At 49.1% G+C, this 14,950-nt stretch overlaps 1 protein-coding gene across 2 annotated transcripts in view; it reads left to right on the forward strand.

Moving 5' to 3' along the window:
• The first annotated feature begins 4,065 nt into the window (after nt 1-4,065).
• Kcnk1 (potassium two pore domain channel subfamily K member 1) overlaps nt 4,066-14,950 on the forward strand; it is a 33,455-nt gene continuing 22,570 nt past the window's right edge. Inside the window, exons 1-2 of one of the 2 annotated variants that reach the window (XM_005345895.2) lie at nt 4,066-4,342; nt 4,460-4,869. In XM_005345895.2, the coding sequence (XP_005345952.1) occupies nt 4,515-4,869 (355 nt within the window). In that variant the 5' untranslated portion in view covers nt 4,066-4,342; nt 4,460-4,514. The other variant, XM_026778755.1, reaches the window with a different exon arrangement.

A 14,950-nucleotide genomic window follows, 5' to 3' on the forward strand; every position in this document is an offset into this window, starting at 1 on the left:
GTTCGAGACCAGCCTGGTCTACAGAGCTAGTTCCAGGACAGGCTCCAAAGCCACAGAGAAACCCTGTCTTGAAAAATAAAATAAAATAAAATAAAATAAAATGCTAAGATATGAAAAAGTCCACAAGCTGAAGGTGGATGGATGGGCCCATAATGGAGCCTGTTGCTCCTGTCTGGTCTGCTTACAGACTCTGAAAGGCTTTGCACCTCCGGTCTTAGAGAGTCCTGAAGCCTTCACTTCCTAGCCTCCCATGCAGATGTGCCAAGTTCATTGTTAGGGCTGCCCTCCCAGGAAGATGTGTGCTATTCTAAAATTCTGGATGGTTAACTCATATCTTTTGACCAGGACCCACCATCACTTAGTTTCTTTTAGCGCTTGGTGTCCTGAGCAGAGAGCAAACACAGTAGCTTCTTGCTTCCAATGCAGTCATGTTGGAGCATTCTCCTTGTCTGTCTTCATACGTGCTCTTCTGTGTTCAGTGGTTCTCAGGGGCAGGCCATGTGTATTTCTCAGTAATGTGAGGATCCTTGAAAAACAACGGCAAGAGAGAGCTGTGTCTTACCAGGTCCTTAAGTTTCCTTTTCTAACATTATGCCAAGTGCATGGTGATTGTCTGGGAGGCATGCTTTCTGCGGGCCTGTCAGTGTGCCCTGCAGCGCTGCAATTTGGAGGGCAGGCTCAGGCTGGGAACATCTACCCAGGGTGCCCTTGACGGGCATTTCCCAAATTCTTTGTTCATTCAGCTGTGGAAATTGGAAAACAATGCCTGGCCTACTTACGCAGTTATCGTAATGCTTCACCCAGAGGAATTTGACTAATGAATTTTTTCTTTGGAAATTATCTACAGTCTTCAAAGCACCAAATGAAAACAGGCTTAGTAAAGGAAGCTTGCAGTGAAAATGTCCACAAAAGAAAAAGAGGCTCTGACTTAAAGTTCATGGCTCAGCTAGAATCAAGATTTCCAACCCCTGCCTGACTCCTGTCAGGCAATACTGACAGCCTGACCAACACCTGTATCTGGCTTCCTGTGGTGGTGATGGTGGCAGTGGAGGCAGCAGTGGTGTGTGTGTGCCAGGAATCAGGGAGGGGGCAGTGTGATCTGTAATATAGAGTAAAGAAGTGGGGTGGTACCCTCCACTGGGGACTCAGCCTCTTCCAGGTATCCTCTCCAATACTTTCCAAGCCCTGCGAATTTCTGCTCTTGGCACACAGCTTCTTCTTCTACCCTGGTCTTCTACGTTGGATGTAGATACTCAGAGTGCAGCCTTTTCTCCTCCAGGGCAAAGGCTGGACCCCAGACCTCGCCATCATCCAGAACTCAGGACACCTCCATAAAATGACCCTTGAGTTATGTTCTGAATATGAGAAGTTCCCCACCAGCTTGTCTATTGAATAATTTGTCTCCAGGTGTGGACGGTTGGCAAGAAGGAGACTGACAAGGAAGCCAGCAACTTGGAGGGTAGTCCAGGCTTTATCCTGTTCTGAGACCTGCAAAGGGGCATCTGGTGTGAGGGTCAGAGCCAGCCGTCTGCTTACCGGCTGCAGTGGTTATAGGGAAGAAAAGGGAAGTCAGGAAAAAGAAGAAAGGAGAAGTTTCCTTTCTTTGACCTGGACTTGGTTGTTGCTAGGGGTAAGCAGGGAGCTACAGAATATCAGGAGACTGGAAACATCTTTGGTGGCCACCATGAATTAAGAGGCTGGCTGAGGATAGAGGAGAATAATCTACAAAGCTACTAGAGTTGAGGAACTCAAACTGAGGAATTATCATTGTTTAACCAAGGTGGAGAAGAAAGAACAGGAACAAGATGGCATGGGCATGGTGCTATTATTTGGAAAGCTCTGGAAACTTTAGGAGGTAAGGCTTGATTGAAGACTGTATTCACTGGGTGGGGGGTATAACCTCTGAAGTTTGCAGCTGGGTTCCAGCCCCTTCCCCTCTCTGATTCCCATCCGCTATGATATAACCTGTGTTCTACTGTCCCCTCTCCCTTAAGGTCTTTCTTCCAGAAACTGCTAACAGTCCCCTTTTAATTTGCTGCCTTCTATAAGCACCTCAAGTTAAACACACACACACACACACATGAACACATGTATGCACACATGTATAGTTTAAAGACAGGACCCACGTGTAAAAGAGAGCAGACGACGTTTGTCTCTCTGATCTTGTCTGCCTCATGGCCTCATTTCATACAATGCTTTTCCAGTCCCATCCATTTACCTCTGAATGTCGTCATTTCGCTTTACTTCACAGCTGTATAAAATCCCATTGTGCATATGAACCGCGCTTCCACGATCCATTAGTCAGGCCATGGCGTCCCCACTGAGGCCATCTCCAGGCTATTGTGAGTAGAGACAATGAGCACAGATGAGTACGTCTCTCTCCAGTAGGGTACAGGGACTCATTCATTTTTTTAAATGCAGTAAATATTGCCTTTTTTCCTGGGACAGAAATCCTTTTTCCACTTTTAAGATCTAATTTATGTGCACTGACATTGCATTAAGTGTGCAAGCGACAACTCAGCAAGCAAGTGTTGTACTTAAGCAGGTTGTCACCTAGAACACCCAGCTTTCCTACTGTGGCTCAAGGCTCCCCGACTGGAGGAATGTTCTGGGGTCAAGGTCAGCAGCTGCAGTTTGTCTGTCCCACCCTTAAAAGTCACCTAGTGTCTTCTCTAACAAATACCGCCAGTTAGAATCGTCTCAAGTCACCTCGTCTCATGCACAGGAGACCCAACTCTGTCTTTTACTAAGAGGACTGTCAGACTCTGCAAACCTGGTTCAAAGCTCCATGTCAGGTGTTTCCCTCAGTGCTCTTCATGAACCTGTGCTAGCAAAGCTGACCAGCAGGCTCCAGGGACCCTACAGTTTCTGAACCCTCAGTGCTTGGTTACAAGGGCTTGCTCTTATGATTTTAGACTTTTTATGTGGGTCATGAGTGTCTGACCTCACTTCTGGGGATCCAGGGGCTTCCCCAGCTAGGCTGTCTTCCCTGCTCTCATCCTTCTACTCAGGAGCTTTCAGAATGTCCCTAATTCTTGACTTCATGTGCTTATAATGACATAAACACATCTTCATTATGTGGGTGTGGTGGTCTGAATAAGAATGGCCTTCCTAGGCTCATAGGGAGTGGCACTATTGGGTGTGGCCTTATTGGAAGGGGTGTGGCTTGGTGGGAGGAAGTGTGTCACTGGGGTGGGCTTTGAGGTTTCAAATGCTCAAGCCAGGCCCAGTGTCTCGTTGTCTTCCTGCTGCTTGCTGATCCGGATGTAGAACTCTCGGTTCCTTCTCCAACATCACATCTGTCCACCTGCCACCATGTTCCCATCATGATGATAACGGACTGAACTTTTCAGTTGTAAGCCAGCCCCACTTAAATGGTCTCCTTTATAAGAGTTGTTGTCTTCTTCACAGCAATAGAAACCCTAACAAAGACAGTAGGTATGGCCCGGCAGTGGCTAGCGCACACAGCACTCAGGAGGCAGAGGCAGGCAGATCTCTGTGAGTTCGAGGCCAGCCTGGTCTACAGAGCAAGTTCCAGGACAGGCTCCAAAGCTACAGAGAAACCCTGTCTCAATAACAAGAAAACACAAACAACAACAAAAAGACAGTAGGCATGATATGTGTTATTACTTAAATGGACAAGGTACAGTTATGGTGAACCTTATGTATATGGCTATCTTTCTGTAAGAGGCGGCACAGAGTCAAGTCACACACACACCCTTCTGGGACTCTTGAACCACATAGCCACATGCATGTCTTCGCGGAAATGTAGTACCGATTTTCACAACATCGCCGCTGTCCACCGTCAGTACTAGAGTGTTCAGAACTCCAGTCCACGTTTTTGTTTCTGCCCCCTGGCCATGAAGTGCCTGAAATTGGGGGTATTGTTTAAGCTAAAATCCAGAGGCTGTATTTTAGCTTTCTGTTCCAGGTGAGGCTGAGGGTCCGAAGATGTTTCAAGTTGCTTTTTAGAGTGAGGTTCCTGTATTTTCAGTAGTCTGGGCATCAAATGTCTCAGCTGTCTAGCCAACAAGACAGAGAAAGACAATTTCTATCTGTACTCTTGGTATTTGGCCACAGTGGCTTTAATCAGGAGGAATGCCTGGGGGGAAGATGTACTAGGATAGGGGCTGGATGGACAAGCGCTGTTGCTCAGAAGTAGCACACACACACAGAGAGAGAGAGAGAGAGAGAGAGAGAGAGAGAGAGAGAGAGAGAGCGCTTAGTGTCCCACTGACTGCACTGCACTGGGGAAGGGAAGAGGGAGCCAGGCAGTCTCTGGGTGGTGGCCTGGCCAGAGTCTGGCGCCAACAAACCTGCACTTTCCGGTTTAGGAAGCCAGGTAGGGGGCGCGGGCAGCTAACAGCTCCTGCCAAGTGGGTGCGCGCTCTCTGCCAGCTCTGCTACCTGAGCCGGCAACCACGTCACTGCCACATCATCTGGCCTCTTCTCTTTGCAGGGATCCAGGAAAGGGAGCGGCGGCGGGAGGCGCGCGGGGCGCGGGCGCCGGGAAGATGCTGCAGTCCCTGGCCGGCAGCTCGTGCGTGCGCCTGGTGGAGCGGCACCGCTCGGCCTGGTGTTTCGGCTTCCTGGTGCTGGGCTACCTGCTCTACCTGGTGTTCGGCGCCGTGGTCTTCTCGTCCGTGGAGCTGCCTTACGAGGACCTGCTGCGCCAGGAGCTGCGCAAGCTGAAGCGGCGCTTCCTGGAAGAACACGAGTGTCTGTCGGAGCCGCAGCTGGAGCAGTTCCTGGGCCGCGTGCTGGAGGCCAGCAATTATGGAGTGTCGGTGCTCAGCAATGCCTCTGGCAACTGGAACTGGGACTTCACCTCCGCGCTCTTCTTTGCCAGCACCGTGCTCTCCACCACAGGTAGGGGCCATGCTGCTACCTTGCCCTGTCCCTGGCGACCCCAGGCCTCCCCTGGGCGCATCCTGCCGTGGCCCGCAGTGGCAGCCGGCGAGGTGACCTCAGAGCACTACGTGGGTTTTGCAGCTGTTAACTCTTCAGGAGTAGGTCCTTAACACCCTGGACTTAGCTGTCGCAGGGGCCTCATTAGCTGCTACACACTTGTGGGGCCCCTGAGCTGATGGGCTGGTGGGACCCTGACATTCTGTCCTGGAAACTGAGCAGCAAGGTTAGGGGCTGACTGAGAGCATTCAAGGGGTGTTCCGCTTCCTGCTGACTCCATCCCAGAGACCCCAGGCTGAGGAATCTAGCAATGACACTTGGATAGGTCACCTTCGTGACTGTGATACCAGCTTCCCAACTGTAAACCTATTTCAGCTTCTTTGAATCTGTTTGGGGGACAGTGGTGACATCACTCTGCTTTTTCGCAGGTGACCTCTGAGCAGACAGGCCTATGGGGTTTCTGGAGTCAGAGGGAGGTGAGTGTAGGGAAGGGGGTTCCACCTGGCCTAGACCCCACACTGTGGTAATTCCTGAATTAGCAGTTACTTTAACTTCAGATGTGTTTGGCTCCCCAACTACTTAGAGGCGCCCGCCACCTTCTGCTGGAGGCTTAGAAATCCGGCTGAACATACATGCCCCGGGGCACACTGGTTCGACTAGACAAAGAAAGGCCAGGTTTTGTCAGTGGTGGCTGACCATGCGTGCAGGTTAGCAGGCTCTGGAGGACTTAAATAGGTGCATGGTCAGCTTGAGGGACTCTCAAAGGGCCTCAGTACTGTCCCTTCTTCTTATGCATGAGAGCCAATCTTTGAAATGGTCCCATTTGGCAGGCACAAGGTCACACAGTGCCCAGGGACGCTCTGGGATCTGGGCCTCCAGAGTTCTTGCCAGGAACAGTGTGTTATGCCCCTGCCCCACCTTTCCCAGTGACTCAACATCACCTGGGCTACTCCAGCCCTTCTGCCACCCTGCCCTGCCTCTCTGACTGGCCCTTCACAGCCTCCTTTGGGCTATGGCCAGTAAATTATTTTATTAATAACCCAACAATGAGTGAACACACTCTCCAGCCAGATCAGGTAAATTTATTGTTCAGAAATCTGGGGTGAGTTACTGAACTTGCTTCAAACACAAGGAGAGTTCTAGACTGTATTGTGGTATTTTAAACTGTGTTAAACGGATGCCCAAACAAGACAAACCTGTTGGCTCACTTTCCAGAGAAAGTCTGCCCCTCCCCTGCTGCCCACAGTCCAAGTTTTATGGCAACATCGCCCAGTTCTTCAGGTCAGTCAGTCAGGTCTTTTTGGATTCTCTTGGTGCCAGAGTGTAAATCCCTCCTTCTCCACAGACATGGATACTTACAGAAAGTTCACAACTGGTTCACAACGTCGAGTGAGCAGTTTGAAAATGAAGACTGCTCCTCCAGGGTCTGGGGGACAGGGTGAGGGTAAGAAATGCCACAAGGAAAAGACTGTATGCTTTTCCTGGGTGGAGTTTTCAGGTAACACCGACATTCCTGTAGAATCATGGTATTCTGTGTCCTCTGAATTTTGTGACAAGAGCTAGTTCAGACCCTATTTCTTCTAGGAAATGTTTGTCTATTTAGTGTGCAACGTAGCCCCTATAATTAAGGAGTATTACAGCGCCTGGACTGGTTGGGGTGGGGTAGGGGGCTCGGCTGTTGACATTCGGATTGAATTGTTGTTCCTGAGAAAGTAAGTCTGAACTCTGGTGGTGGAACAAGGGTTCATTTAAGAAATGAGAGCAAGGGGCACTTAGGGATAAGCCAGACAAAAGAGGAAAAGAGGAGACCCGATTTGTGAAGCCAGCTGATTGGTGAGACCTTCTTCTGAACGAAGTACTGTGAGGCAGAGCCCTTCTCTCTCGGATCTGAGCTGATGCCATTGTAGGACACATTTGATAGCCCTCATGGTTTCCAGAATGGTTTTGTGGCAGAAATGCAGACAGCACTACGATTAAGGCTGATAGGTTTCATTGCTAAGAAACTGTTTCATGCCAGAAAAGCAGGACCTCAGATGCCCCGGAGTTACCCCTCTCTCAGGCAGGAACGAGTCATGTGCTTTTAGCAGTAGACTTCTGTCTGGCATAGTAATGATAGGGCTCACATAGATATCTGTCTGCTGGGCTTGGTCTACTCTCGGCACTGGGGAAACTGAGGCAGGTGGATTGCTGTGATTCTGAGGCAAGTTGAGGTTAGGTAGTGAGTGAGACCTTGTCTCCAAGTGAATCCAAGCAACAGCGAAACCCACCAAGATGCCCTCTCTGGCTGCCATTATTGTAGCACAGGCTAATAAATGCTTTTATCCCTGCCCGCTGGCCCCCACAGTGCCAGCTTGCATCAATGGAAAGAAATGGGTGAAGTCTTCCTGGTCTGTTTAGAAGAAGCCTCAGGACAGCCCAATTCCTCACTGGTCTGCAAGCCATACTCTGAACGTGCCTATTTTCTGAATCTAAGCAGGGTAGGGCATGCTTAGTACTTGGATGTGAGGCTTCAGTAAGCACAGGACACCATGTTATCTATCCTTAAACCACTGAATGCCTGGTAGAGGAGGAGGTGTGACGGTTGCTTCTCCTCACTTCAAGGCTCTTGGCTGAAACACTAGACATGGAGAGGCATGAACACTTATTTCCTGTTCACTTGAGTGGCATGGCAGCCTCTAGCAATGCATATGGGCATTTCTACCTTCTGTCAACAGAGCGGACTCTCCCAGAATGAGGGTCTCTTCGGGGGAGGCCTCTGGAGTGAAGGGAACAGAGCAGTGGCCTTCCCACCTCTACCCTCGCCACGAACGTGGAGCAGCATCCCTGAATGTTATCAACCTTGGTTCAGTTAAGGCTTCAGAACAGTATCCTGAAGCCATGTGAGAGCAGAGGAAAGGGTGCACCAGGGTCCAGCTTTTCCAGGAAGGGAGGCATATAAGAGAAAGAGATCACAGTACCCATGCACCTTCTATGCTGCAGCCCCATGCACCTTCTATATTGCAACTCCATGTACCTTCTATACTGCAACTTCATGCACCTTTTATATTGCAACCCTATGCTCCTGCAAAGGAAATAGCATTTGGATTCTTGGAGAATAAGAGACAGCTCTGTTTGTGTCTTCGGCCACTGTCTAAGTCTTTCAGCCATGTCATACAGTCTTCCCTCTCCCTCTTCCTCCTCCCCTTACTCCCTTCTGTTTGTCCTTGTTTTGCTATGTTGCACTGCTGGTCTTAAACCCTCAGTGGGTCTCACACGTGCTAAGGAAGCACTTAGCCGTATCCCTTGGTCTTTCCACACATTTATTTTTGAGATGGAATCTCTCTAGGCTGCGTAGGCTCTCTCTGTAGCCCAGGCAGGCAGGCCTCAAACTTAAAATCGACTCCTCTCAACCTCTTGGGTAGCTGGGGTAGAAAGCCGCACCATCTGACTTAGCTGCCACATGTTGCTGAAGAAACAAAAGGTAGAGACAGCGTCTATGCTATCTGAACCCAAATAATGCATTTCTGAGACATCCATCATCAAGCTGTGGCCAGGCCTGCAGGACTGAGGGAGAGCAGACCCTTAGACCGCTGGCTCTCTCTCAGTCCTGCAGGCCTGGCCCACATGGCAGAATCTGTTCTGCCGTCTGCAGATGGGGGCCTTTTCCTGTTTGTGAAGAGACAGTTTAAAACTCACCCCTAGTCAGAAAAGTCAGGTGCAGTAGTTCACGCTTATGTTCTTAGTACTAGGAAAGCTGAGGCAGGAGGATTGCTGAGAGTTCACAGTCAACCTGGACTACAGAGTAAGACTCTGTCACACACACACAAAATAATAAAAATTAAAAAGTGTTCAGGAAAGAACTGTTTGGAGTGTTTTGACCTGGGCTTTGAGTTAGCCGAGGGAGCAGCCACCTGAGCACTGGCAGCTTTTAAAAAGGGGATGGGAACAGGTGCTAAGAGGGTGCTGTTTGATCCTTAGTTTTAAATCTGTTGTCAAGAGGGGAAATGTGTCGTTACCCTCAGCCAGTGTGCAGGAGAGGTCTGAGATAGACACGGAACGTTAGCACCCAGTACGTAGCTACACTACAGCCTTACAAGGCCCGAAGCACGGCCTTCATGTTTTCAAACAATTAGGGAAAATAGCAAAAGTAAAATCTTCCCAATGCAATAAAAGTTGACAACAATCCCTTTTCATGGTGTGTAAGAAGACCTCAGTCATCCCTGTCATTTCTGTGTTCCTTATGGCTGCTGTCTGGAGGCGCTGAATGGTTGTCATGGAAACCATAGGGCCACACACCCTAAAACGGTGGTTTTCTAAGTCTTTACAAAGTAAGTTTCAGACACCTGTCAGGAATGTTCTGGAAGGAGAGCCAGGAGTGTGTGAGCTTTGTGAGTCCACCCTTTGCTTTTGCCCCCTTGCTGGAACACAGCCAGAACAAGGCTCCTCCTATCTCCTGGGGCTCTTGAGTGGATGCTACCTCTAAGATACTGATCCCCAGCCAGCCTGTCGGGAAAGCAGTAGTTACCATAGGATGTCACAAAGTCTGTGACACAGCCCCATTCTTTCTGAAGGGCAACAAAGCCGTGCTTCACCCTAGGGTTGTTTATCAAAAATGAGCAGAGACCATTGTGGGGACATGCTGGTCGTCCCAACACTTCAAAAATAGAGGATTAGGACCGCAAGGTTAGCCTCAGCTACGGGAGATCCAGTCTCAACAAAACCAGATCCAATCAAAAAAAGAGCATATACTCGATCTGGAGTAGGAAAGAAAGCAAAAAGTCCCTATCAGCCAGCGTGGAGCTGTAATCCGTGGAGGCAGCCTGTAAGCTTTGACTTCTCTGGAGAACCTGTTGGTTTCTGTTTCTTTTTATAAAAAAGATTTATTTTAAATTATGCATATGTTTATGTGTAATTATGTACACAGGAGTGTAAAGTATCACCAGAGACCACAAGAAGGCGCTAGATTCTCCGGAGCAGGCGTTCTAGGCGCTTATGTGACTCCTCTGCTTGGGGACCGAACTTGAGTCCTCTGCAAGAACAGTGCAGGCTCTAGACTGCGGAGTTGCCTTGCCAGCTTGGGTCTCGGTTTTCATCCATTGAATTGTGTAATTTTGTGAGCCAATGCGGACTAAAGTGGGATCAGCTGCAGGAAAACGCAAGAGAAGGGCAGAGGAAAGACAGACAGACCTCAACCCCCAAAACTGAAGTGAGCTTCAAAAGACCACCAGGTGTAGAGGCCCATTTTTTCCTACCACCATCTCAGAGGTGGGGGCTAAAAACCGCTGGCTGATGCCCCTGTTTCGCTTGCAGCTTTAAATGACCCGATGACGAGCTCAATCTCTCTTAGCTGCTAGCTGCAGGTTTTTACAGGCCCACTCTGTCTCCCGCAAGCTCCTGTGCTCAAGTCCTAACCTGGAAACCTCCAGCAGGACCTGGATTTGGAGACAGGGAACCGGAAGGAATGATAAGTTAAAAATGATGACCCAGCTAGAAAGTGGCCGTGCTCCAGCCAGAGAAGCCTAGGAAAAACCAGACCTGCTAATACCTTGATGATCAACTATCCAGCCTCCAGGTCTGCAAGGAAGCAGAAAGTAAATTTCTGCTTTAGCTAGAGCACCAGTCTGTGTTCTTGTGCAATGGTAGCTTAGCAATGAGGCCGGGGTCTTTTTTTTTTTTTTTTTTTAATTTAAAGAGGCAATGGAGAAGTGGGGACAAAGTCAGACATAGGAGCAGAAGAAACAGAAGATTCCAGAGTGTGGGAATCACACTGGTAAATCCTGGCGCTGTGAAAGGGTAAGCAGAGAAAAGAAAACAGAACCAGACTTCTAGGTCTTTGCTCTTATAAGCTCTATGCATGGTACTCAAATGGGACATTACTCTTGCAGAGCCAAATATAGATACCAATGCCCTGGAGCCTAAAAACATGCCACAGCATGCTCCTGTTTAAGGGCAGTGTACGATTCGGGGTGGGGGTCTTGTTGTGCGAGCGTGAGAACCTGGACTCAGTCCTCCAGCCCTCAGACCAAAAGCCCACACTGGCAACCCCAGTTCTGCAGGAGGAAGAGCCAGAAGGATCTCTGGTATTTGCTGTTTGTCAGTCCAGCCTCAGGTTCAGTAAGAGACCTGTCTGCAGATAGAGCAGGACCCCCACCATCCTCCTCTGGCCTCTGTGACCCATGGGCATGCACTTCACACATGCACACATACACTCACACGAATGTTTAATAAATTCTGTGAGAGCTTCTATCCGGCATTGGTAGAGGAGAGAATAGATTTATGCTCAGATATGTAAACCCACCCCGATCGTACTGCATGAGATCCTCAGGATCTCAAGGGAGTTTTTACCGTTCATCTTGAAACTTGCTGCTTCTGTACCTATTTATAGAACTTGGAACAATCTGTCATAAGCAAGTGGCCACGGCTTTCAAGAAACCAGCCTCTGCTTTTAATAACAGAACTCAGAGCCATGTTCGGAATGCTTTAATTTGCAAACGGAGTTGCTACATTGACAAGGTCAGCTGGCTCCTGCTGGAGCTTAGCCTCACTTTGCAGCCCCGCTTTGCTGTCGCCTGCTGGATGCGGGGCCGTTTGTGATTCCTGGCTATCTGTTTTACTTAGGCTTCAAATCAAACACCTACCCTCAGAGGGCTCCTTTGATGGGTAATGTCAGTACCACATCTGGGGTCACCTAGGAGACAGGTCTCTGGGCACATCTGTTAGGGGGTTTCTAGGCTGGGTTCATTGAGCTGGGAAGACACAGCCTAAATGTGTGTGGCTTCATCCCATGGGCTGGAATCCCAGACTGAATGAGAAGCAGACCGTGAGCTGGGCCCCAGCCTTCATCTCTCTGCTTCCTGACCATGGATGAACTGTGAGCAGCTGCCTCATACTCTTATTGCCACGCCTTCCCACCATGGTGGACGGCACCCTCAGGCTGAGCGCGAATAGACCGTTTCTGAAGGTGCTTTTGCAGGAATTCTGTCAGGGAATGAGAAGAGTGACCGACCCAGTTCTATGGATTCAGCCATTAGTCCAGCTGGTGAATTCAGTGTGGAAGACAGCAAACTCACAGAAGGCCCCTCAGACTTTTCTGAATGTAGCCAGTGGGTCACATTTGAGATGTGGATCAGGTGGCAGAGTGCTTGCCTAGCATACACAAAGTCCTGGGTTTGATGCCCAGCGCTGCACAAACCCTACAAGTGTGCAGGCATATGCCTATGATTCCAGCATTCGGGAGGCAGAGGCAGGAGGCATTTGGTGAGTCTGAGGCCAGCCTGGGCTACCTAAGATGCTGTCTCAGAAGAAAAGTGTGAAGTTGTTCTGTGGAGACAAGGCTGGAGGCTCCAACTCTGATGTGCCTTCTGTGTTCATGCTTTCATGACCTCTGTGCTTTCCTCTTGTCTGCTGGAGTCCCTTGAAGTTTCTTCTGTCTCTGTCTCTGATTAGGTTTGTAGTGCAGCTGAAAGTGGATATAAGTTTCTGAGCATGGCACACAGGACTCAGGTCCTCTTACCAGTGGGTTCTGAGTACAACACACAGGACTCAGTCCTCTGAGCAGTGGGTTCTGCTGAGGTTTTTGTTTTCCCAGCTCAACCCTACTTCATACCTTTCCCAAGCACTTAGCTCTCCACCTGCAATTGATGCCATGGCCAAAAAGCCATTATAACCAGGGCCACGTGGGGCTCCACGTTTGCTCTGAGTGCAGCGGGAAGCCCTGGCAGATATTGAGGGAATGGGTAACACATTCTAAGAGATTTTCCTTAGCTGGTCTAAAAGGCCAGAGGCAAATGGTGGTGACACTGACTGAGACCAGGCCCCTCCCTACAAACATTCTACAGCCAAGGAAGAGTGTGGCTTTGCATGGGAGGCCTGGCATCCAGCCATAGGCTTCTGAACTTGGGTTCCATCAGGTCCTTTCAGCTGTGATGGGAGAACAGCGAGGGTCACCCTTGGAAGTGCAGGAGACCACTTGCTGTGGTTCCCAGTTATCTGCCCTGGCTTTTGAGAAACAGATTTGACTTTCAGCTTTGAGGGGAAATAGACAAGGAGGAAGAGGGAAGAGAGGGTTCCGATGGAGCATGTGGCTATCCAGGGTGAGTTGCCGCCATGTTGGATAGCTTCTAAGTCACTTTAATACTTCATTTTCTATGCTGCTAAAGAGTAACTAAACTTTGGCTTCTAATTTAATAGTGTAGAAAGCTGTGCAGAAAGCTGAAAAACCAGAACCCTATAGATTCAGTAGGTACTTAATATTTGATAGCTGATATGAAATGTGTGTTACAGAATATGCCATGTGCACAGCCAACAGGACGCTAACGAATGAATGTACTCAGCACAGTTTTTAGTGGATCACATGAAAGGAGCCATGGGGCCAATCTAGGGGCCAAATAATGCAAACATGAAGTTTGTTTTAATAGAGTTAAATATTTTAGAAGGTATAGTTATCAAAAAATACAATTTTCAATGGACGGGAAAACATCACCAGCTTTCGGAAAAAAATCCCTATGGACAGTGAAGTCAGCTGAGGTTTGTTGACTTGTTCTCTCTCTCTCTCTCTCTCTCTCTCTCTCTCTCTCTCTCTTCTCCTCTCCATCTCACCTCTTTCTCTTTTTATCTCCCAAATCTTCTCTTTTGTCTCTCTCTTCTTTCTCCTAATCATTTCTTTCTGCCTCTTCCTTTCTTTCCATCTGTCTCATTTCTGTGTCTCTGTGCTTTCTCTCTCTTTCTCTCCCTGTCCCTCCCTCCCTTCTCCCTCCTTCCCTTTCTCTCTCTCCCCTCGCCTTTTCTCTCCTTTACCTCCTCTCTTTTGTTCTTCTCTTTCTTTCTCCACATCTTTCCTTTCTCCTCCTCCTTCTCCCCTCCTCCCATTCCCTCTCCTCCTCTGTGTGTGTCTCTCCCTCTCCATTACCTCCCTCCTTCCCATTTTCCCTACCCTCTTCTCCTCTTGCTACTGGGGCTGAACCCAGGACCTCACATCCCACAAACTAGACAAACACTCTCTCACTGAGCCACACTCCATGCCCCTTCCAGAGGCCATCGCATTTGCTGCTCCACAATTTGGAAGGATCCTCTTTGTATAAGCTGCTGCCTTCCATCCCTTAGCAATTGCTTTCTCATTCCCCACCCACGATTCCTGGTGCAGCCTCAGTTTTGGAATAACAACGGGGGACGTGAAATGTCTTAAACCCAAATTAAAAGGTTCCAGCATTCTTGTAACCAAAATTCCTCAAGTGTTTGAATACCGGTTACCAAGGCACTCAATTATTTAAAGAACATGGTTAGGTGGATTAAGTTAATTAAAGGCACAGGAGAGGCTGTTCCCAAGCTGCCTGCCTACGTGGCACTGCCGAGTGGCTCCAGGAGACTCTGAGCTGAGTGAAGGGCCCCTCTCCGTCCACCCTCCCCTACCCAGACAGGACAGTGCCCACGAACCAGCCTGGAGCCTGCACAGCTACACCAGATGGGTCTCCTGGTGGGGCTGGGATGGCAGGGTCCCCTGTGGAAGGAAAGAGCATGCTGTGTGGATGAGCCATCTGTCACCCACCCTGTTCTAGCTCACCTCCTGCCATGGCAAAGCAGTTGAAACTTAGCACCCCAAACCGCACAGACAAAAGGAGACCGAATGTGGAAAACCAGAAGGAGGAGGCCTTAAAGCATACAATGAGCAGCAGCACATGGTGGTGACATGAACCTCCCTTGTTCTTCTGGCAGCAGAGGGGAGCCGAGCAGAGATGACCTCACTCAGAAGGAGTCTCTGCCCTGTTTGGGCTTCTCTCCTGCTGTGCCCAGGCTGTCAGCTGCGCTCCACCATGGTGCAGTCTGTGACTGCAGTCTCTTCTGTCACCTGACCTGTCCCTTCCAAGTGTCACTGGCAAAGACCAGAGCCATCATCACCATGGGAAGGGCACTGAGAAGTCACCTCCTCATGAGTCAGTCTGGTCGATACGGCTGGAAAAGTCCAACGCTAGGTCACACAGAGTGGGAGTCAGGAACTGATTTTATTATTATTATTTATTTAGTTGAATTTAATTTTTTTCTTTTTTATTTATTTATTTTTTATTGA

This window comes from Microtus ochrogaster, chromosome 4 (genome assembly GCF_000317375.1).
Source record: "Microtus ochrogaster isolate Prairie Vole_2 chromosome 4, MicOch1.0, whole genome shotgun sequence".
Lineage (NCBI taxonomy): Eukaryota > Metazoa > Chordata > Mammalia > Rodentia > Cricetidae > Microtus > Microtus ochrogaster.